This window comes from Alexandromys fortis, unplaced genomic scaffold, assembly GCF_014885135.2.
Source record: "Alexandromys fortis isolate MF-2015 unplaced genomic scaffold, M_Fortis_MF-2015_v1.1 scaffold_16, whole genome shotgun sequence".
NCBI classification, from domain to species: Eukaryota; Metazoa; Chordata; class Mammalia; order Rodentia; family Cricetidae; genus Alexandromys; species Alexandromys fortis.
The window spans coordinates 19,409,798-19,433,558 of record NW_026067893.1 but is presented as its reverse complement, the minus strand read 5'-3'; the positions used below and the strand labels follow the sequence as shown (position 1 = coordinate 19,433,558).

The window sequence follows — 23,761 nt, the reverse complement described above, 5'->3', positions numbered from 1 at the left end:
GATGGGAAGGTGTTAGACCAAATAAATCACAGAACTTACCTTTACAGAGCCTATTCAAACCGCATATTTAAAATAAAAATAAGGAGCTCACATAGATGAGAGGAGCAAGAATATATTAGACAACATTTTAGAAACAGGACCAGAGAGAAGCTGCGGGTGGGTCAAGTTCACATCGCTAAAGGCTTATGCCTGGTTTTAACACAGAAACCCTCGTAAATCCTACCCTTTTCTGCTTCAGTGCAATATCATAGCAGAGACTGTAAGCCCACTGTCAGAGCTGAAAAGAAGCCCAGAATTTAAGGTGGTGTATTTGTGTATTTGCCAGGGCCTTCTGTTCAAAGAACGAGAGCGTGCCACAAAACCCTGTTGGCCAGGTGCCTCCCGGGCGTGAGACAACAGCTCCTCTGCTCTGTGCTGAGGTGGGGCCCAGAGCCCCACCCACTGTCAAGCATACCAATTATAAGACAGAACAGAACAGGGCTGCATGGGAGAAGACCTGGACCCTGCTGCTGGAGGACGCCTGTCCTGAATGGAGGACTCTTTATCACACACTGACTCGACCACAGTGAGCTTCAGTTCTAACAGTAGCCACCATTAATGAGTGCGTATTACATGCCAAGTGCAATCTAAGTGGTTAGTAAGGCTTGGCTTATGATCCTTTCCTGGTGCTGTCAGGCAGGCAAAGTCACTTGCACCACTGAAGAAGAGGAAATGGAGGAACAAGGGTTAAGCAGCTTGCTCAAGGTGACTCAGCAGGTGAGCAGCAAGCCAGGGCAGGCAGGCTCCAGGGTCCGCTACCCCACAAGGTCTAGCCTAATTTCTTAGCAGCCATCAAATTCCATCGGAACCTGCTCATGATGGAGTCAGCTTCAATTTCTAAAAAAAAAAAAAAAAAAAAAAAATGAAACCCTATACTTCCCTCCAAAAACCCAGACCCATTAGTTAAGTGGACATGTCCCCAGTTCCCTCAGTCAGGTCTTTCCCCTAGAGATCAAGCACCTAGAGCAGACAACCCTTGCTATAAAAACTAGTGTGGCTCAGGTGCAGCAATTTCTCTTAGGGAAAGAATGCTCTTCTGGTTTCTGTAGCAGTCAGTCAAGGTGAGCTCATCCTTGGGCCTGCCCCCAGCCCCAGATGGCCACTCCTTACCTGGAGGCCACCACTCCCCACAGACTCTACACTTGAAGGGGCCTTCAAACTCTGCTAAGACCTTAACTTCAGTTTAAGTAATGCAAACGGGAACTGTGGTGTAGCTCTCCCTACTCCTTCAATGGGGCATGTTCACAGAGCCAGCAGGGGCTTAACACGGACCACAAGGAAGAGTTAACCCCCTGCTTGGCACGCCTCATCCTCCCCCATGCTTCCTTTCTCACTCACTCACTCATGGTTCATCCCCACGAATATTCTGAAAAACATCGCAACTTGTAGGTTAAGATACATCTTAGAGAGGCAGGAGGCCAGGACTTGATATCCTGCCGTTGGGATTTAGTGCCTTGCTGTGCCTCACTGTCAGTGTGCCTCACTGTCAGGCTGCTGTGAGGGTTAATGAGATGACTCAAAACAGAGCAAGCGCCCAGAATTCAAAAAATGTGGAGCTCTTCGTGGTGAACTCCGGAAACCACACGCTATGAAAAGGGCCACCTAGAAGCTCACGGTCCCTGGAGAGACAGGCCAGAGATAAATGTTGTGCTCAGAGGTACAGTGCAACCCAAATGTTAACAATGGGGCTGGAGAGATGGCTCGGTGGTTAAGGGTGCTTACTGAACAGCCATGAAGATGGGAGTTTGGATGTCAGCACCCGTGTTACAAGACTGACATGGTCTTGCTGAGAACCTGCAACCCCAGCACTGTGGGGAGGAGAAGGGGTGTAGAGGCAGAAAGAGTGCTGGCGCTTGCTGGCTGGCGCCCTGGGATGGATAGGTGTAAGCTCCAGGTTCAGGGAGAGACCCTGCCTCAAAGGAATAAGGCTGGGAGTACTAGAAGATACGGGATGCCTTCCTCTGCCCTTGTACCTGCACATCCAGGTGTACACACACACATGTACTTACACACACACACATACATATACACACTAATACACACACACACACACAGATACAGAAATGACTCCCAAAAGGTGGTGCTGTTTAAAACCATGAAGCCACAAAAGGGGACGTGAAAAAGCAGGCCAAGTCTCAAGAGCGCTCTGTGAACTGCGCAGGTGAAACCCAGGGAGCAAAGGGAGAGGAAGAGGATATGAGACTGGAGATGCGGAGAGCAGGCTATGAGAGCCCTGTATTTTATCTGGAAGCAGCAATGAAATCCCCACATAGTATTCACTGTGCTCCGTTACTACAAAGAGACAACCAGACACCATCAGCCGTGCTGAGGGTCAGATGACCTCACTGCACGGATACTTTCTGATTTAGTTAGGGTTACTATTGCTGCGACGAAACACCAAGACTAAAAAAGCAACTTGGGGAGGAAAGGGTTTTATTTGGCTAATACTTCCCCATTGTAGTCCATCACTGAAGGAAGCTAGGACAGGAACTCAGACAGGGCAGAAACCTGGAGGCAGGAGCTGATGCAGAGCCCATCGAAGGGCTTATTGGATGTTCCCCCATGGTTTGCTCAGTCTGCTTTCTTAATGAACTCAGCACTACCATCCCTGAGATGGCACCACCCACAGTGGGTTGGGCCTTCTTCCCATCAACCACTAATTAAAAAAATGCCCTACAGGCTCGCCAGAAACCCAATCTTATGGAGGCATTTTCTTAATTGAAGTTCTCTCTTCTCAGATGACTTTAGCTTGTGTCAAGTTGACGGCAGCCAGCATACTTTAGAATGACGATTCAAACTGGACCCATTACAGAGGTCACTCACTCAACCCCTAGCTCGGCCATTCCTTTAGTGCAGTGGTTCTTAACCTGTGGGGAGCAACACATTTGGGATTGCCAATCAGATATCCTGCATATCAGATATTTATATCACAACTCATAACAGTAGTACAATTATAGTTATGGAGTAGCAACTAAATACTTTTCTGGTTGGGGGTCACCACAACATGAGGAACTGTATTACAGGGTCTCAGCATTGGGAAGGTTGAGAAGCACTTTCTTGAGTGGATCTTTGGAAGGTCCTACCTAAAACCCACATTCACCTAGCAGCTTTAACTTTCTACAATTGAAATGGGAAGCTGAGCCCATCAAGTGAATCTGGTCCACAACCAAGACTGCTTTGTATTAGTTTTAAAATTTAAATCACATACCGATAAATGTACCTAAGCCCATAGGTTCTAACTAAGCTTGAGGAAAATCTGGCAATTCTGGGCTTAGATTTCCTTACGGCCACAACCAGCACCAACTGAGGAAACTCGGTCCCTCTAAACACACCGCCTACTTAGCCACAAGCCCCACCGTGCTCTAACTGCCCCAGCACAGAAACCCAGTTATCAGGCCCAGTTATACTCAATCCTGCAGAGGTTTATCTTACCACTTCACCCTCCAGCCAGCCTCTGGTTGCTACAAATGAGTTTGGGACTGAAAGCTGTGCAAAGCACAATTACCCGTCAAATCCCTTTTTATAATAGTTTGAGGTGAGACTCCATGCTGATGAAGCCCTGGGTTCAATGCCCAGCACCAAAGAAAAGAAATACTTCCTAGATAGGATTAGCAGACACCTTTGTTTACCCAGGTCAGTAACCTATTTCCTCTTAAGCACGGAAAAGCACCCCCCATCCTGTTCTCAAGTGTTCCAGCCACCCTGGAGTGACGGGACACACCTACAATTCCAACACTCATGACACCGTATTAAAATTGAAAGTCATTCTGGGCTCCATCAGGAATTCAAGGCCAGTCTAGGCCACCAAGGAAGACCTTGTAACAAGAGAAGGAAGGGAAATGAGAGTTCCCTACTGGATGATGCGCTAACTGCTGCCCTAGGATAGGTGTCAGAGTTCCAAGCAAGCCTTTGTCAGCTGTTTTATATATTCTGAGAAGTTGGTTTTTTTTCCCCCTCTTCCCTTTGAAGAAAAAAAAAATCCTCTCTATTCAAACGATTTTCTAACTTTGGCTTTGGTTACTACAAGTCAATTTCCTCAGTGTTACAGAACACCACTCACCTTGCTGCTTGGAGCTGGCTACTAAACCTGGAGCCAGGAATCAACCCAGCTCACCACCAGCTCAGAACTGTATTTGCAAGGATGTGGTACTGATTTCCAACCTCTTAGCTACCAGATACCCTTGGTGGGGGTGGGGGTGGGGTAAATTATACAAAGAGCCCTACTCCATCTCAAATTAATACAGAATGATCCAGAAAGATTCATGCATTCATTCATTTTATTTTATTTTGTCCTGGGGGCCAAACCCAGGGCCTCGGGCACGTTAAGCATACATTCTTACTACTAGGTTACACCCTCAACCCCTAATCTCTGCTTTTTCCACTTCCTAGCAAAGCCTAATTGACGTTCACTGGGTTTGGAAACTTCAAGTGGGATGTTGACTATTTCTTTCCCCAATACTTTCTTCCTGAATGAAGTTAAATTACTGAACAATAAACATTTAAATCTAAAAGTCCAGCTTCTCAAGAAACATCCTGAAGGACTTACACTCCTGTACATAAATGGCCCTCTGAAGACACTTCAGTTAGAATATACTCACTTTCTCTCTTCTCTTCTCTCTCTCTCTCTCTCTCTCTCTCTCTCTCTCTCTCTCTCTCTCTCTCATTAAAACAGAAGGAAAGGAAGGAGGGAGGGACAGAAGAAGAGAGGGCAGGAAGGAGAGAGAAAAAGCCCTATCCATCCTGATTAACCTCTGAGAAGGAACTAAAGTCGAGTATTATAAAAGGCATGTCAGCCCAGAAGTCCAACACACTCAACATGGTTCCCATTTTGCCCTGGCCAGAAACTCACAGCTAAACTCAGTGTGCAATTACAGAAACCAACTGACTTAACATTCCTGAAACACTGCTGCCTCTGCTTCCATGTTCCAAATATTCCGTTAAATCTTAAGTATGTCCTTGTGTTTTAAATAGCATTTTTGTGTGCTTTTGGAGTTGTAAATTCCCTTAAGTCCATGCAGAACGAAGTGAGAAAGGAAGCATAAATAATGACACATGTCCTGGTAGTTCCAACAAAACATGAAATTCAAGGTCCATTGCAATGGCGTGTAGACCTTGAAGCACGGTCTCTTGATCTAACGGCCATATCAGGGGTTTTAGGCATAAATTTGACAGTCTAAACAGGGGGTGGAACAACACGGAAGCAGCCTGCCTGCCAGCCACATTAAGTGGTGAATGTGAACTCCTTCCTGGGGCTCTCTTGGCTTGCAGGTTGTGGGTCCAGGCTGCCACCCAGACCCTGAAGCCACATCAAAGTCTCAAACGCTGCACGAGGATACAGAGGTTGGCCTGAAACAATGCTGCTTCAGAATGTTCTTGGTTAGTCTATAACCACTTTCTCCAGGAAATGAGGCAATTAAGTAGGCTGGGCACTTGTAGATGAGCTGTGCCCTAACCCAGCTTCCTCCACGCACAGTGCAAAATAGAGTTGTCAGTCCGCAGAGGCTGGAGTTCAGAGAGACTCGCTGCTTTCTTGGTCTGAGCAATCACCACTCTGAAGACAAGAAGAAAAAGCGCTGCCTATAGAGAGAACACCCTAACTACTCAGAGAGAGAGAGACGTTAATTTGAGAGCGTCCAAAAGCCTACAATGACTGTGCATGCTTTAAAGCCTCCCTAACCACCGCCGCTCACGACCAAAATCTGACATTCACTTTTGCAGGCTATTCTGGCCGTTTCTGTTCCTTCACTGATCACATGAAATTGGCAACAGTATCAATCTCATTAGCTTGTTGGAAAGGCGTTCTTAAAGGGTTCTAAACTGTACCAGGGCTGGAGAGATGACTCATGGATTAAGAGTGGATATTGGTCTTACAGAGGACCAGAATATGGTTCCCAGCACCCATGTTACACAGCTCACAACTGCTTCTGGCTCCAGCAATATGGGGATCCGACACCCTCTTCTGGACTCTGTGGATACTTGCACCCACCCATACTTATACCCCCCATGCACACATACATACATATAACTTAAAATAGAATAAATCTTTGTGGCTGAAGAGATAGTTCTGTGATTAACAGCACAGTTGGGTGCTCTTTCAGAGGACCAGGGTTCAATTCCCAGTAACCACTTGGCAGTTCACAAGCATCTGTAGCTCCAGTTGCAGGGGATTCAGGGGCACTACACACACACACACACACACACACACACACACAAAATGCACAGATATACGTGCAGGCAAAGCACCATTCACATAAAATAAAAAAAATTTTAAAAGGAAAAACTTTTAATTACAAAAAAAAAAGTAGCTACCATTAACACTTCTTTAACGGTAAGCTTCATCTCGATGCCTGCTATGGCTTACCCAGAGCACTGGGCACCCAGCAGGCACCACCCTACCTTTGGAGGTAAATACTGTTATTCCCATTGCTCAAACAGCTGCTGAACTTTCAGGAACTGACCTGCCCGCCACCACCACCCCTGGACATATAGGTAAGAATTGGGCATGACAGGGTTTAAACCTACACTCAGCTGAAGCCAAAAAAGGCATTTCCCCAGGATACCGAGCTACCTTAGATTCTTCATGTGTTGTAACAAAATTATGACAGAAAATACAGAATAATGATGTCTACAAGATCCACCATGATACAGCAACTGACTCTGAAAATGTAACTTACAAGAAAAACAGGCTGGAAAGTCTTAGAACCAGACTTTAACAGCAATTGCTCCGTGAAGTACAGCTGGGAAAGGCTTTTTCCTTTGCCTTCCCTTACTTTTTCCCTTTGACCTTCTGTTGTGAGGGATTTGGGGTGTTTCTTTGCTTTTCTTCAGACAGGCCTTCACACTTATAGCTTGGGCTGGACTAGAGCTTACTGTGTAGCTCAAGGTTTTGGACGTGCAGCAATCTTGCCTCAGCTTCCTGAGCATCCATGCCTGGCTTCTTCATCATTTATGACAACCACATGTAAACCTACTAAGTGTAACGTACACACGGACAAGAACACAAACTGTCACCTAATGCCTGGTGAATTCTCCCCTCCCCCCAAAAAATGTACTGACGGACGCAGCACCCCATAAAGAAACTGAACGTGAATTTTCAAACCTCACTTGTCACAAGCCTTTTGACAGAGTTTAGCCTCTAATTCTGACATCTAGGACTCTAGGTCAATTTTGAACCCTTACTTGTTGAGCCATCTGGCCAGCCCTATTGTGGGGTTTTGGGTCATGTGACTCAATCAGTATGCAATGAGAGATGCCTACCTTGCTGTCCTCCACAGAACATCAGCAAGTCACGGCCTGGAGGAAAGAAGGCAGCTTGGGAGGCAGCCTTAGCTGGGCCCTGACACAGCAACCACTGGGTGCCTTTCCCAGTCCTGATCAGCCCAGGAGGGCACCACCCAAGATGCAGTATCTGAAAGCTATTGTCCCTGCTTCATTCCTCATCCAAATTAACCAGCGTGGAGCTGGAGAGTTGGCTCAGTAGTTAAGAGCATCTGTTGCTCTTGCAGAGGACCTGGGTTGGATTCCCAGTACCCACATGGCCGCTCATAACCACCTGTCATTCCAGTTCCAGAGGATCCAAACCCTCTTCTGACATTCACAAGTACAAGGCACACACATAGTTCACATATAGGCAAAACACTATATGATAAAAAATAAATTAAAATTAATTAAAATTTAAAGAGCAAATAGAACCTAATTTTGAAAAGAAAATTGACCTCCATGGTCAGTATCCTAGAGGTTTTGGAAGGCAGGCTCATGTTTCCCCCTCAGGTCATTTTCTCGGATTCCTCTGCCTCCCTTCTTCCCAGGTCAACCTTGATCAGCTGGAACGGCCAATGCTTCTGGGTGATTTAGGGCATACGACTCACGCAGGCATGCAGTGCAAGTCCTTTAATGCACATGGGGCAGTGTTAGGCTGGTCTTCCTTTTTATCACCTGACTGACGAGCCCTGCTCTTCCAACCTTTATGACACAACGAAAAACTCTACTTGAATCTAGAAATAACCCTCTTGAAAATCAGAAAAGACCTCTGGCTACAGAGTAACCATTATTAAGCACCCCCTTGGGGTCCTTGGGCAAAGGACACAAGCACGTACTATAAAACCACAGGCTCTCAGCTAAGGGTTCCCCAGTACTCAAGGGGGAAATAAGTGGCAACTCCAACTAAGAGCATCCCCTTATCACGGGCCCCGCCCCTTCCTGTGTTTTTTCAGTTGTCAGCACAGTGGCAAGTAATTTCAGCATGGGCGTGGATTCTCTGAAGGTTTCCCTTGAAAGCTACCAGAGGAAATATGAAATAACACAGAGGAGGGAACACACACACGCTCGTGTGCACGCACACACACACACACACACATGGTGTGGGGGAGCCACAGGGTTGGAACAGGAACCAACAGAAAAAGATTTCAGAGAGCAGTTAAACACTATGTGGCTTCAGTAGCAGGGAGTCGAAGGCGAGCCTTAAATGAGATACTAGATAGAAAAAAAAACTAGTTTATAGCTATTTATGGTGAGAAATACGGGCTGTGATAATTAAATTCCTCACAGAAACAGAGATGAAAGCACAAAGGTGTAAGAGAAGACACACACAAATACGTATAAAATACTCTATATAAGTCTGTTTAAAAACAAGCAAAATTCAGCATCTAGGGTTTAGGATGCCTAGTTAGTAAATCTGAAGAAAAGCACAGAGTGATTACTGGATGTCAGGACAGGGCTACATCACCGAGAACCTATGTGCCACCAACACTGGAGATCCTGATCAGGGTGGGGCTGTACAGGTGCTCATTCTATAGTCAGGGGAATGCAGCTAGAAAAAAAATATATCTCCAGTACACACAAGTCTGAGCTCTATCCGGCTTCATCGGTTTAGCAAAAGACGGGAGCCAATACCAGAATAATTCATGCAAGAGAAAGCAAACATGGTTATTTAAGTAAGAGGCACTCCTCTCCCTGCCTAATTTTATGGTTTGCTTTGGTGTGGAGACTTCAAGTCTACTTACACAAAAACATACTAGCAAACTGTATCTGCCCAGGATACTAAATGTAGCACACACCAGCCAGAAGGTGGGCAGAGCTTACCAATGCTCACACCTCACCATTATTCACTGTTTACAGAGCACTCTACGTTCTTCAACTGGTAGCCAAGGGCTGCTGTTACCCCACTGCAGTGATAAATATAAACTCTGGGTGCTCACCTTAGGCAACGCTTGGATAAGAACTAGACGCCAGACCAGCCACGCTCACATCGAGACAATCACTTTCTCATTCCCAAGAGCTGAACAATGATAAGATGAAGAAGAAACAAGGGACTTATAGCCATTGTCACAATGGCAATGCCTCTGAGTCATTTTCACTATTCAATGAAAGCACTTGCCAAAGGCATAATAAAGATTAGCTTCCCTTCAGAGCCGTATCCTTTCAGGTCTGAGAAGTTTGCATACGCATATGACATGTGCTCAATCAACATGAATGTGGAGCGTGAAAAAATTCATGAATCGGGTGTGAGGGATGTAGCTCAGTTGGTAGAGGGCTTGCCTGAATTACATAAACCTACCACGTGCCACATATCCCGGCACTCAGAAAGTGGGAGGCAGCAGGATCAGAAGTTCAAAGTCATCCTTGGCTACACACAGAGTTCAAAACCACCCTAAGATACATGAAAGTCTATCTCAAACAAGGAGTAAGATTAATAAATGCGTGAAGGTCCAAAGCAATGGATTCGGAGTGTTTTCCACCCCACGCCATCTTCATTTCTACGATGTGCCGAATGCTTCACTGTGCTATATTCCCAGCTGGTGTTACGGCTTTTAGAAGCAGCTAAAATGCCAAGCCAAGACTACCCTTCCAACAGACTGCCCATATAGTCTCCCCTACTTAAAAAGAAAGTTTCTTGGAAGTGGAGAGGCCTAACAGGTTAATTATAGACACAAAGAGTGGAACAACTGGACTATGAGGTAACCAACTCTGAATGTGCAGAGGCAGTGCCCTTGGTGGGCAAGCATTTGTAATCCATCTGCAAGGATACACTAGGCACAGTCAAGAACAGTCCTGGGCCAGGCTTGGTGTAAGAGCGCCAGACTGGGTAAGGCACAGTTCCCTTACTTGAGAACTTTGGCTGGAGGCTGGAAAAAGAGTTCACATCTCCAAAAACAAAGAAATCTCTGGAAGACAAGATGGTCAAGTGGAAGACTCAGACTTAAAGCCTGAATCTAGGCTGCCAGCTCATTTGGAGTAGGGTAGTCAAAAGAGCCAGTTGCTCGGCCAGGCCACCTGTGAGAAAGCCCGAGCCACACTGCCACTAGCAGAAAAACCAAGAGGAGGCAGGAATGCTTCCATCTAACTCCTTGGGCCGCTGGAAGCAGGGCCATCAGGATCTTTCTCTTCTGTCTCCATCCCAGAAACCCTCTAAGAAAAAGGAGGATATTTACAAGACTGAGAAAACAAGTTTAAGGTCAGTCTTAGCTAGCAAATGTACCAAAGAACAGAATGTGGTCCCTCTAGGCTATAGCTGCAGTTTTCCCCCTCTCCTTAGTCAGAAGATATTTAGTAACACACACACACACACACACACACACACACACACACCTTCTATCTGAAGGGGCTAAAAATGTTGACTAGTAATGGGAAATAGTCCTTGTTTGTCCCAGATCACACGACCAAGGTGTGGACCTTCAAATAGGGAGCTCAGTCTCACAGGGGGTTACATTTCATTTGTGGGCCACAGGTCTAGCAGCCTGCGATGGTCTCGGGCCCTCCCAGAGAAGAGGCCGAGCTAAGAGGTTTTCGATCATGACCACCGTGCACAAGGTTGGAATTACTCATCCCAGAAGGAAATGGGTTCATCACAGATAACCTGGAGGGCAGAAAGGTGATCTAACCACCTAAGGCAGGGCGAGACTATGAAGATTTATCGGGGGTTACTTTCCAAACTCCAGTTTCCTATGGAAGGCTTTACTGAGCTGAAAACCAGCTACGGGTCAAACCTTGAGAGTGTAAAATAGTTTCAGTTCTTAGTTACAAGAATCCCACTCGCCTTCCTGAGAACTCCTCTGTACTCCCATTCACCTTCTAGGATTCTCTGCTGTTTCCAATCAGTTCTCCCCGACTCTTCCACGGTGAAGAGCAGGGCGTGCTAACTCCCAGCGCGCGGGGTCTGCGGAGCTCCAAGTCTCCACGGGCACAAAGAGCGTCTGCGTGCCGGCAGCGCCACGCTTCCGGGGCGCAGGAAGAAAACTGTCGTTGGCCTTGGCACGGCACGCACGGAACCCGCTTGTCCCTGAGCGAAGTGGCGGGGAAGGGGCGGTGGATGGCACCGAGCGCTCAGTGCACAGCACATCTTGTACGCACCGCCGCGATCGCCGCGGGGCTCCAACCACCCCGACTCCCCCTCCGCACGCAGCGCGCCGCCACCCTACGGAAGCGCCCCGTTCCCACGCGCGTCCCAAGACACTCTTACCCGGGAAATGGCGAGAGGTTGCTCGAAGTCCTTGCCGCCCACGAGGCGGAAACCCCAGGGTCCCGAGCCCTGGAGGACAATCTGCTGGGTGGTCATGGCTAGGCACAGTCAAAGGGGGACAGACGGGCAAGGCACGGAACAGCACGGCGCGCGGAGCTCCCAGAGCAGCTGTCTGAGAAAGAGCGCGCGGCGCGGGTTGGGAGATCCTGGGGCGGGCGGGACGCGAGCGAGGGCGGGGACAGATCCGCCCCTGGCCGTGTCGCTGCAGCCCCGCCCGGCCTGCGCCTCCACTCCCAGTACCTCTCCAGACTCAGGTCGGCGGGTCGGGTTCTGCGGCTCCACCCAGCAGCCCCGCGTCTCCTCCCGCACCTCCTCCGCCCTACCCACAACCGCCCTGCCACTCCCAGCCCAGAGGGCGCAATGGTGAGACGGGAACCGTGTCCCTACCCACAGGGGACCCTACAAAACCACGGCGTGTTTTGCAAAATCCGAAAAGTGCTGAGCTAAGTCAAGAGTCGTTTTCACTTTTGCTTTTGGGAAAAGGTAGATGGGTGGGAACCGGTAGATAGGTTTAAGAGGCGTTTTCAGGTGACCTCACGTGACGTGACGTTCTAAAGAAGGCTCTATAGTCTTTTTAGAAATGGAGTAATTGAGGCTGGCTGAGGTTAAAAAGACACCCCTAAGGCTACACAACAGTTTGGGGTTGCTACTGACTCACTTCCAGGCTCCTTAGGCCACGCTGGAAGTTTTCCAATGCTAATAAGACTATAACAGGAGAGGGGGTTATAATCAGTCTCAACAACTTTCTCAGAAACCTTCCCCCCCCCCCCCAGGGGCGTGGAATTGGAGGCAGGTTCTGATCTTCCCAACAGTTTAATTCTGAAGCCCTGGGTGGGCCAATGCCTGGGAAGAGGTGAGTAAACACTCCTGGGTTCTCGGCTTCCTAACCTTTTCTCTTGTGAACTGTCCCAGAAGCACATTCTCAGACTAAGCCACAGTTCCTGTTGTCCACCGAGCGCTTGTTCACCCTAAGTAAAAACCCAAACTTCCAGAATGACTTCAATCTGTTGTGATCTGTTTCCTCCAACCTTGGTCACACAGGCCTCCGACTCAAAGCCTTGCCACCAGGCCTTCAGCAGGGCTACCCTTCCCCCAGAGATCCCCCCCCCTTTTTTTGTACAGATATCTTCTTAATAAGGCCATTTCTGAGATCCGTTTGGACATCCTCTATCTACCCTGCCTTGGTTTTCTTCCTGTCGCTGTCTAATCTACTTGTCTGTTTGTTCCACTCACATTCCTAAGCACTAGTTTCAAGACCGGCAGGGTTTTTATCGGGGGAAACTGCGTGCAAACTGCTGAGTTCCCCGGCTAGAACCACCACTTGATGCATCGGCCAACCTCAGGACCACGGAGTCCCTCTGGACACCACAGGTTTCCTGGTTCCCGTTCTTTCTGAAAGCTGGACCCAGGCTGGATGAATTTGTAGAATGAATGGCTCCCTGTGTTCTTGTCATTCAGGCCATCCTTCTGTGGAGTTCTGCCCACAAACTTACACAGGGGGGATCATCTGGTCTCTCACCCAGCACAACTGCCTCTGTTCCGGAAGAGCGCGCTCATTCTCACCAATCAGGTTCTTCCGTTTTCTAGATCAGATATTCTTAAATGTTTTCCATTCGCAACTCCTTTTCACCCAGAAAAAAAAATCACCCCAAGTATATAGGAATATATAATAGGTGTATGCACCGTTTACTGAAAAGCATAACCCCAATTATTAAGTTAGGACAATGACTCTGTCAGTAAAGTGTTTGACTTAAATATGTGAGAACCTGAATTTGATCCCCAGAACTCAGGTGAAAGGTTGTGCTCAGTGACAGTCTGAAATCCCAGCCCCTGCAGGATGGGCGGTGGGAATGGACTCCCGGGAGCCCCCTGGTCAGCTAGTCTAGTCTGCTTGGTGAAGTTCTAGGCCAATGAAAATCTGTCTCAGACAAATGTGGAAGGTGCTTGAGGAATGACACCAAGGCTGTCCTCTGCCCTCCACATGTATGGTCACACATGTGCATACATACTGCACCCACGCATATATATCCCCACACAGGAACAGACACACACAAATCTTTTAAAGCTATTCTTTGGTATAGACATAATTTTACTACTTATTAATGACAAAAACAAACTTACCTGCTACCTATGAGACAGGTGTGCTTGTTGAGTTTTACATAAAGAACTAAACCCCTGCTGAACATCTGATAGGATAGGACGTAGGGTAGCTTCATCATTTCCCAGAGTTGATTGATATTTTGATTTTATAATTGTCAGGGCCAAGAATGCCACATTGTATCATGGCATTGGACAAAATGACAGGAATGTGTGTCTTGGGACACTTAAGCAATTGTTGGGGATTCTGTCCTAATCCCAATCTAACATTGATTGCACAATTTTTTATGAAACTCAAGTCAACCACTCAAGCAGCAATTTATTATGATTTTATATTGTGTGTGTGTGTGTAATCATGTACACACACTGTCTGTGGAGATCATAAGACAATTTATGGGAGCCCGTTCTCTCCTTCCCCTTGTAGATTTTGGGGTTCAAACTCAGTAGTCAGGTGTGGTGACAAAAGCCTAAAACTACCCAATGGATCCATCTTCCTGGCTTTTGGTTTCCGTTTTTGGAGAGAGGGTCTCACTGTATATCAAGGCTAGCCTTGAACTTGCAGACGTTTGCCTGCCTCTGCCCCGCAAGAACTGAGATTACAGGCATAAGTCACCATACCTGGCTCTGCATAACCATATTTCTATGTAAGAGTACCTGCATTCAATGCCCAGTATTGAAAAAAAAAAAAAAAAAAAAAAAACAAGCGAAGAGTAAGGCGCTAGTGCTTTTTTTCTATGCAGAATGTGGTAGCATCAGCAAATGTCACCAGTTTAGCAGTCTTGAATATACCGTGTCCTAGTGAGAGGAGGCTGAAAAGCCACAGCTCCGGTGCTCCCCAAGAGCAGGGCAAGCCTCTTACTCACCCCAGGTTTCCTGCCAGCGGGGATCTGCTGCACAGTAGGTGTCGAGGCTATGTTTTCACTCCACACAGCTCTGTTTGTATGCAGACAGAGAGTGGGCGCACTAGCGAGATATCTGTGAGGGCTGTCCCCGTTTGCTTCGTTATTGTATGTCCCCAGTTGTCTAGGTCCTACAGAACAATGCCTACACAACGCCAATGCTTTCAGCCTCTCGGGGCACTGATTCCAAATGCATGATTTAAAAGAAGAAAAGTTCTATGCATACAGCTACTTATGGCAAAGTGCTCGGGCCGGCGAATAACAAAAATGAGACTGTGTATTATGACCACATGATAAAATAGTGTGCAACGTGAAAATGCTAGCCCTGGAGACTACCAAGAAAGTGTCCTCAGGCTCTAGGGAGTGGTGGCTCTAGCGCACTCACCCAGCGCACAGGAGATCTCATAGTCACTCCGCAAAAAAAGTTTAAAGTATGTGAAATGAATGGAATAAAATTATTTGTATGCCATGAGTTAAAAAAAAAAACTGTATCTAGCTGGGGAGGAAAAAAAAAACTATGAGAAAACTCAGAAGAAAACTGCATTAGGGAGAATTTTCAAAGCTGGTTCCCTGGAGTGGTGATGCAGTTTTCAGGACCAACCAAATGGCCCCAGCTTTCAGTATGTAGGACTAGCTTTCAGCTAGTCATCCTTAGGATGAGGACTTAGAATTTGATCTCCCCTTCCCTCCCTAAGCATCCACCGCTGAGCAAGAAGCACACATCAGAAAACATGGCTAGCTCTAAACTTGAGCCTTACCTTGGAAGCCATTACTCATTTATCCACAATTAGCAGTCCCCTCAGACCGCTGTCTCCTGCCCCCAACACGGCCTCAAACAACCTCCGAACTTTAACCGCTTTGTTAATATAAAGCATTCCATAGAGTTTGTTGTCCTAAACACCCTTCAACAAACATCTGGGTGTTGGGAAAAGAGGAGACTGCAGGAGGAATGGAATAAGGGGGAAGAGGAGGGCCAAGAGACTGTGCCCCCAGGAACCCGAGTGAGGAAGGGAGCCCAGTGGATCTCCCCACCCAAGCAGATTGGGCGGCTAGCGGAGGTTGTCCATTCTGCAGCCCTGGCCTCTGCTGAACTGGCCACGCCCACACTCCGGCGTGGGACAACACTGAGTCAAAAGTCTCCGGGTAGACAAACAGAGGTTGTGTAGGGCTGTGCTTGGCTACAGTCTACGCATAGTCTCTTCCTCTCCACAAGTTCTGGACTGGCCCAGGGAACTTGGCTACGGTCAGGCTGTTTGTGACTAAACCAGGATTGACCCCGGAGCTCCGCGACTGTTGCTTGATCCCCTCCAGCCGGGCTGAGCACTTCCAGCCCAGAGGCGGGAGAAACGTATGGTCCGGGCTGGACCTGCGAGTCTACTCGGATACTAGCGAGGCCAGAACAACCTGGGCAGCGACAGAACTCGTGGAAAGTCTGGACTTGGCTACGCACGGTGCCGGGTGCCCATATCTTCCTGGCCCGACACAAGTGCCACTACCTGTCACGGGACTCAGTCAAATAACATCTGAGGGACTGAAACATAAATTCCGAGTCTTGCAAAACCAACACAACTTTGCCCACTGGTCCTAACCCGCGCGAATCAACACTGCTCCTTGGTTTACGTTGGCTTTTGCTGGTACCCCACCAGCCGCTTGTCCTTCAGCCCCGCTGCTGACAGGCTTAGCTGACAGACAAAAGGGTGCGGATTCCGCGGGAGACGGAGCTCCAGATTTGTCTTTTCACTTGCTTCCTGCTCTCCTTAGGAGGGACTCTTGAAGTGGCCCTTCAGGATTGGGCACCTCTCAGATTTCAATTGCATAGAGCATGCTCCTGGCACCTCTAACCATAAAGACACCTGCGAACCAAACCTGACTGCCATATCTTCCGGGCTGGTGAGGGTGTGAGCCTATGAATTGGAAGGTCAGAGGACAGTGGCCATTTAATACCTAGGAGAGGAAGAATTAAGCAGCCAGCCCCGAGGGCTCTGAGTGTTCTGTCCACCGGTCTTTTGGCCGTCATCACACCCAGAGAGTTGTTTCATGAGGGAGAGAAATGTATGTGCCAAAAAGAAAGCAGGAAGGAAAAAAAGGAAGAAAAGAATGGAAGGAATTTAAGAAAAGATCACATTACTATTGTTCAGTCAAGTATGTGGTGGTACAAGCCTGTAATCCCAGCTGGTGAGAGATGAAGGCAGGAGGATTAGAAGTTCAAAACCAGTCTCCGATACATAATTCTAGGCTAGCCTACGCTACATAAGACCCTGTCTCAAAAATTAAGCAAAAAGAAATCCCACAGTAAACAACAAAAGCACATTTTTCATATCTTGTATAAGTATTTCTGCGGCCACAGAAAAATATACACACATACATTTATTGTGAAATATTAGTTGAAGACACGTTACATTCATTTATGCTGTAGAATATTTGTTTAATGATGCAAAGAAGTGTTGCATTTGTTTAACTTTGTGAAGCTGTTTTTTAGATCGATCTAATAAAGAGTTGAACAGCCAATGGCCAGGTAGGAAAAAAGATAGGCAGGGCTGTCAGGCAGAAAGAATAAACAGAAGGGAAAATATGGGAAGAAATATCTAGGAGGAAGAACAAGAAAAAAAGGAGAGGAGGACCCAGTTACACAGCAAACCATGAAGAAATAAAGAAAGAGAGAATAGAGAAAGACAAAAGCCCAGAGGCAAAAGGTGGATGGAATAATTTAAGAAAAGCTGGCTAGAAACAAGCCAGGCTAAGGCCAGGCATTCTTAAGAAAGAATAAGCCTCAGTGTATTTATTTGGGAGCTGGGTGACCCCCCCCCCCCAAAGAGTAAAGATCAAAGAAAAAAAACAAAACAAAATAAAACAGCCAACTACACGTACATACATCCTTTGCATCTCTTCGTATCTAGAGAAACTCCAGAACTCTAAACGTGGGACTTTATCGAACACGGAGCCACACACTGACAGCCTCTCCAAGGAAGGGAAGATGCTCGGGGTCCAGGTTTCCCTTCAGGCTGTAGTCTAATGCTCAGGTAGTAACAGCCCTCCTGCCGTAAAGCAGTGTCCTGAGCTGGAGCAGGTGCTGGGTGCTCGGCAAATGCCAATACACTTCACCAAGGTTAGGGCCCAGGAATGGAGGGGCAGAGGAGCTACAGAGTCCAGAGGAGGCAAAAGGTTACTCAGAGCACCCAGGGTCCCAGATAACCCCTCGAGCCCTCTTGTCACAGAGGGGGAAATGACCAGATCTCCCTGTGCCACTGGCAGAAACACAGGAGCCGCTGTTAAGGAACTTTGGCTTTTGAAGGCTGCTAGGGCAGGGACGTGTCCCCTGATAGCTTGTCTGTGTTCTAGTGAACAACCCTACACTTTTGAACCCCACTGATTGAATCTGTGAGTGCGGAAAAAGGACATGCGATGGAGGGGATGTAGCATGTGGTGTGTCTGGGAGGAGCTGGAGTGTTGGGCTGATTTGACAAAAATACACTGTGTATATGGATGAAGTCCTCAAATAATAATTTTGTTTTAAATATAAGGAAGAGCACCAGGTAGTGGTGATGCACGCCTTTAGTCCCGGTACTCGGTAAGGAGAAGCAGGCGTATCTCTGTGAGTTCAAGGCCAGCCTGATTCTAGGACAGTCAGGGATACACAAAGAAACGCATCTCAAACACACATACATACATGCACACATACATACATACATACATACATACATATATACATATGTATGAGCAAAAGTATGGAATGGGAGAGATGGCTCAGTGGTTAAGATCACCTGTTGTTCTTCCAGACGGCTTGATTTCCAGCACCCACATGGCAGCTTACCACCATCTGTAACTCCAGATCCAAGAGATCCAGCACCCTCTTCTGGACTCTGTCAACACTAGACACACATAGACATACATGCAAGCCAAACTTTCTTACACATAAAATAAAAATAAATCTAAAAACTTAAAAATTTGATTCTCTTAAAGTATAAGCAAAAGCAAACAGGCCATTCTAGGGAACAGACAGAATAAGCAAGGTCATAAACAATAGGGGTCGGAAGCGTCTTCTCAAATGGCATTGCTGGAGCAGGCTAGATATTTCAGTAGGAGGGCTCGAAACACCAGTGAGCCAATGGGCCATGCAGTGGGAACACGCAATGGCTTTCCTTTATTCTCTTCTCTGTGAATCCATTTTTCCCAGCCAAGTCCACTTCCTTTCAGTGTTGGCCTCTGCCGCTGGCCTGGTCTGGCCGTAGCTGATACTGAAGCTACCTATTTATAGAGTTTGAGGACAGATAGAGGACACTAGGGCAGTTTCTATGAGGTCAGGGCTCCTAGAGAGTGGTTTCCAGTCTGCTGTGACCTACCTACTCTCTGTGGGTCTACCTTTTTTCTGTTCCTTCCAAACCTCGATTCCTTTGTGCCTGGCCACATTCAGGGAGATCAGAGCCAGAGGCCAGCTGGTAGTGACAATATTGATCCCAGGTACTGAGGCCTATTTTCCTCATGTGAACCACATCCAGGAAGGAGAGAAGCTCACCGTTGTTATTGAGCAATGTGCCCTTAGGTTGTCTACTCTCACCCCCAGTCCTAGCCACTTAACCTTTAACACTTACTCACTGGCTAACCCAGTGGATTTATGAAGACCAGAGGTAGGGAGAGAGGACTCAGACAGAGCTCTGGAGGACAGAAAAAAATACGGTGGGATAAGGACTGTGAAGATAGTCCTGGCTAAACATCAGCTCCCTGAGAACACGGAATAAAGACAATTGTGCCGTGGCCATGCACGTGGCATAGGCTTGTGATTCCAACACGTGGAATGTGGAGACAAAAGGATTTAAAGGCCAGCCTGGGCTACAAGAGCTTGAAGAAAAGGGGGGAGGCAAGGAAGAAGGGCAAAGATTTGGGTACTGTCCAGGCTATTTTTCTTTTTTTGTCTCTGTCAATAACTATTTATTGAATGATTCTCATTCTTTAAATTTTTTTAATGTGTTCTGAGTTTCAAACCAAGACAAGAGCGAGAATTACTATGTTCTTAAAGCAGCAATGTCATAAAATAAAGAAATATTAAGAATAAACAGAGCAGCTGGGCTGTGGTGGCACACGCCTTTAATCCAAGCACTTGGGAGGCCAACAGACAGATCACTGTGAGTTCAAGGTCTACAAAGCAGTTCCAAAACTGCCAAGGCTACACACACAGAGAAACTTTGTCTCGAAGAGAAAAAAAAAGCGAAACAAAATAATAAGAAAAAGAGTCAAAAGAGATTAAAGAGAGTAGAGACAACCTATATGGGATAGTCGGTGCTAAACTAGGACTATACTGGAAGTGAAAGCTGCCGACGAGGATGTCACTGAATCCATTGACAAAATCGGGTTCATCTGGTAGGTTAAAGGCATCAATATCTAATTTGTTGGTTGATATAGGACTGTAGTTATGTAAAAAAATATTCCTAAGCCTTAGAAAATACATACCGGCAAAGTTAGGGATGAAGAGCTTCAATTTCTCAAATAGTTAAGAAAAAAAGCTATGTGTAGATAAGTAGAATGTTGAGTTGGAGATATAATGTCACAGGAGTGACGAGAAAAGCCATCTCCAGAAGACTGATGTGAGCAAAGACATGTGCAAGGTGGGCGGTGACGCCCTCTAGCATCTGGAGAGAGAGAGAGAACACTCCAGGTGAGGCCATAGTGGGTTAAAGGAGAAAACAAGGTTGGCCTGGTAACCAGCAAGGAGGCCAAGAGGCCTGATCTGAGTAAAGGAAAAAGTAGAGGGAACTGAAGTCAGAGAGATGGTAGCCCAGGTGGACAATCCAGGGGAAGCATCTGAGAGCCATAGAGAAAGACAGGGCTTTGTATAGAGGATGAATAAGATGGATGTGTTCTCCAGGGTCTGATTACTAAACTGAAAGCAGACGGAAGGGCTCAGGTAGTTCAGTGTATAAGTGATTGACTTGCAAGCCTGAAGACCTGAGTTCAAGCCCCAGAATCCACATGAAAAAGCCAGGGGCAGTGGCATACATACCCTTGTAATCCCAGGTCTGGAGAGACAGAGGCAGGTCGATCCTTGGCTAACTCAAAAGTTTACTTGAGTAAGAGACCATGTCTCAAAAACTGAGCTAGAGAGCTCCTGAGGAAAGACACTTGAAGTTGTCTTGACCTTCGTACATAAGCACGCACATGTTCACCTGTGCATACACACATACACACACACAAGAGCAAAGAAAATGGATGGATGAGCATCAAGACGCCAAGGGATCAGTGAGTAAGCTGCTACAGTGGTTCTCAACACGCGGGCTGTGATCCCTTTGGGGTTGAACAACTCTTTCGCAGGGGTCACCTAAAACCATCAGGAAACACAGATATTTACACTATGACTCATAACCATAGCAAAATTACAGTTAGGAAGTAGCAACGAAGATAATCTTATGGTTGGGGATCACCACAATGTGAGGAACAATGTGGGTCACAGCATTAGGAAGGTTGAGAATCTCAGTGTTAGAGTAACCCGGGTGAGAGACCATCATTGGCTTGGACCCAGATCAGGGGCAGAGAGGCATCTGAATAGCGCCTAGATTCTGCCTTTATTTTAAAGTACTTCCTGATGAACAGGAGGTAAGGCGCAGGAGGCTCGGCAAGCATGACTCAGTCCTTGGCCTGAACAGCAGCTACAGGACGGAACTGCCATTCCCTGAAAGGGTGGGTGGGTGGGTGGATGTGAGAGATGCAGCTTTTGAGAATCTATATTCTGAGGGAGATTTAGTTGCAGAGATATTGAAGTCTCAGACACTCATTAAATACTTCAGTTGAGATGTCGAGCAAGAAGTTGGAAGTAGGAGTTTGGACTTTCAAGGGAGAGGCCTGGGCAAGAAACCAGCACATAGGGGAAATTGAAAGACCAGAGATAAGAAGGGCTCCAGGGAGAAGAGAAAGACTGCGGAGAGTGGGTGTGGGAAATGAGGAGCAACTAACAAGAGGGCTGAGAAGGAACCAAGGAAGTACAGTAAGGTCAAGAGAGGGGCGGCCTGGAAGGCAGTGAAGAGCATGCGTGGTGGACGAAGGAACCATGGCGTGTTCTGTGCTGCCCAAAGATAGACGCAAAGATAGATAAGATTTAATGCAATGACAGTCACTGGGGTCCTGAAGAGAATCCTGACTGCACAGGGTTCAAGAGGGAGTGACAAGGAAGAACTGTGGAAAACAAGTGTAGACTGCTCTTTGGGAGACTTTTTTCTGTAAAGGAATGAACAAAACGAGGAGAATGAGGTTAATAGCTGTGGAGAACAGATTTTTATTTTGTTGCCCCTTCAAGTGAAAAGGGGGCTCAGCCACCTCTGTAGGGTCATGCAAGGTTGCTTTAATTGTCCAGGGGCCACTTCATTGTTCCTAGGCAAACAGGACACCATTGTTACTCTTCTTTCTCGCCTGACCTTGCCCTGGGTTGACCCTTTAATGTCCCTGTGTTGGAGCTTAACTTCCTGTCTATCACATCTTAAAACAACTGCCTTGAAAGCTCTATTCTATCTCCTTGAGTCCTTTCTGCTTGTCTCATCTGACCTTCTTTTCCTTTAATTTCCTAGATGTCCTTTTCAGTTCAGTATCTACTGTGAACTTGCCCTCTCTCCCTCTCTCCTTTCTTCCCTTCCTTTCCCTTCCTTTCTCTCTCTCTCTCTCTCTCTCTCTCTCTCTCTCTCTCTCTCTCTCATGCGCGTGCGCGTGCGTGTGCACACACACACACACACACACACACACACACACACACACACTAATCCCATGGCTCCATCCTTGATTCTTGAACACTTTCTTCTTGATACTTTGGAAACTCTCAAAACCATACTCAAGCTCATTCAGCTACAACCAGCCTTCCAGGCTGAAGGTGAGGAGGACACCTCTCTAAACCCACAGTAATTTTATAGGTTGGAAACATTTTATCATAGGAAAGTCTAGAGGACACATTCAGTTAAAGCAGGGCAGAGGGTCTTCCAGAGAGCAAGGAACAAAGCAAAGGTAATTCTGAAAGACCGACAGGTCCCGTATTGACTGACAGGAATGTGTTTCAAAATCCTCAACTTCACCTTAGGCTTTGATCTAGCGACTCTATTTCCAGGAATTTAGGGGAATGTAGTCATTCAGGAACTAACAGTATGTCAAAGGTGTTTATCACAGTTTCCCATAATTACAAAATCCTGGAAACATAGCAAATGTCGTTAATAGAGAATTGTTTAATAAATTCCAAGGAATTTCAGTCCTTATCAACCTGGTGACACAGAGACCAGAAATTGAATAGTGTCAAAAAGGAGCTTATTGTAGCACAAATAATAAAAGCCCTGACAATATTGGGTTCAAGATGAAGACCAGAAAAGCAAAAGAGCCAAATCACTAGAGAAGTCTTAGCTCTTAGCTCTACCAAGGCTGGGTGACTGCAGACTGAGCCTCTGTCTTCTTCTGACTTCTAGTCCCTCTAGTGCTGCGATTAAAGGCATGAGCCACCATCACCTGGATCTGTTTCATCATTGATCTTGTGTGGCCCAGGGTGACCTTGAACTCACAGAGATCTACCTGCCTCTGTCTCCCGAGTCTTGGGATTAAAGGTTTGTGCCACCACTGCCTGGCCTCTAGTGGCTTAGTTTTGCCCTCTTATTTTCAGGCAAGCTTTATCTCTTAAAACATAAATATCACTACGGTTGATGACACAGATGGTGAATAAAGATTGTTGAAATAGGAGCGGCAGGGCTGCGTCCCCGGCACCCGGCCGCCCGCATGGCTAGTTTATACCCAGAAATAATTACACGGAAACTGTATTCTTTCAAACACTGCCTGGCCTGGCTAGGTCCAGTTTCTTATTGGTTAGCTCTTACATATTGTTCTAACCCATTTCTAAGCAGTTTGGAGAGATAAAACTACGCCCATGTTCCCAAATATTGTTTATAACTGTTCTTTTACATTTAAAGGGGGATATGATATAGATATGAATAATTTGCATTGGTATGGATTTTAAGGTCAATTTTGTTATATGTATATGTATTTTTGATCTTGATTAAGGTATTGTGATTGTGTAGTTCATTTTAAAATGTAATGTATAATTAGGAAATATAGGTTGCTAATGAATAGTCATCGATGATAGTAAAGCTTGTAGTCATGTTAGTTAGATTTTCTAGATATATAGAGATATCTTTCAGTTAGATAGGCATTCTTCATATCTTTCAAAGACTGCAGAATATGGCATTTTAAATGTTTT

At 46.5% G+C, this 23,761-nt stretch overlaps 1 protein-coding gene across 1 annotated transcript in view; it reads right to left on the bottom strand.

Annotated features, from left to right (window-relative positions):
• Positions 1-11,738, bottom strand: part of Pdlim1 (PDZ and LIM domain 1) — a 40,612-nt gene extending 28,874 nt beyond the window's left edge. Inside the window, exon 1 of the mRNA XM_050147202.1 lies at positions 11,498-11,738. Within this exon, the coding sequence (XP_050003159.1) occupies positions 11,498-11,593 (96 nt within the window). The 5' untranslated portion in view covers positions 11,594-11,738. The remainder of the gene's footprint in view (positions 1-11,497) is intronic.
• Between the last annotated feature and the right edge of the window lie 12,023 nt (positions 11,739-23,761).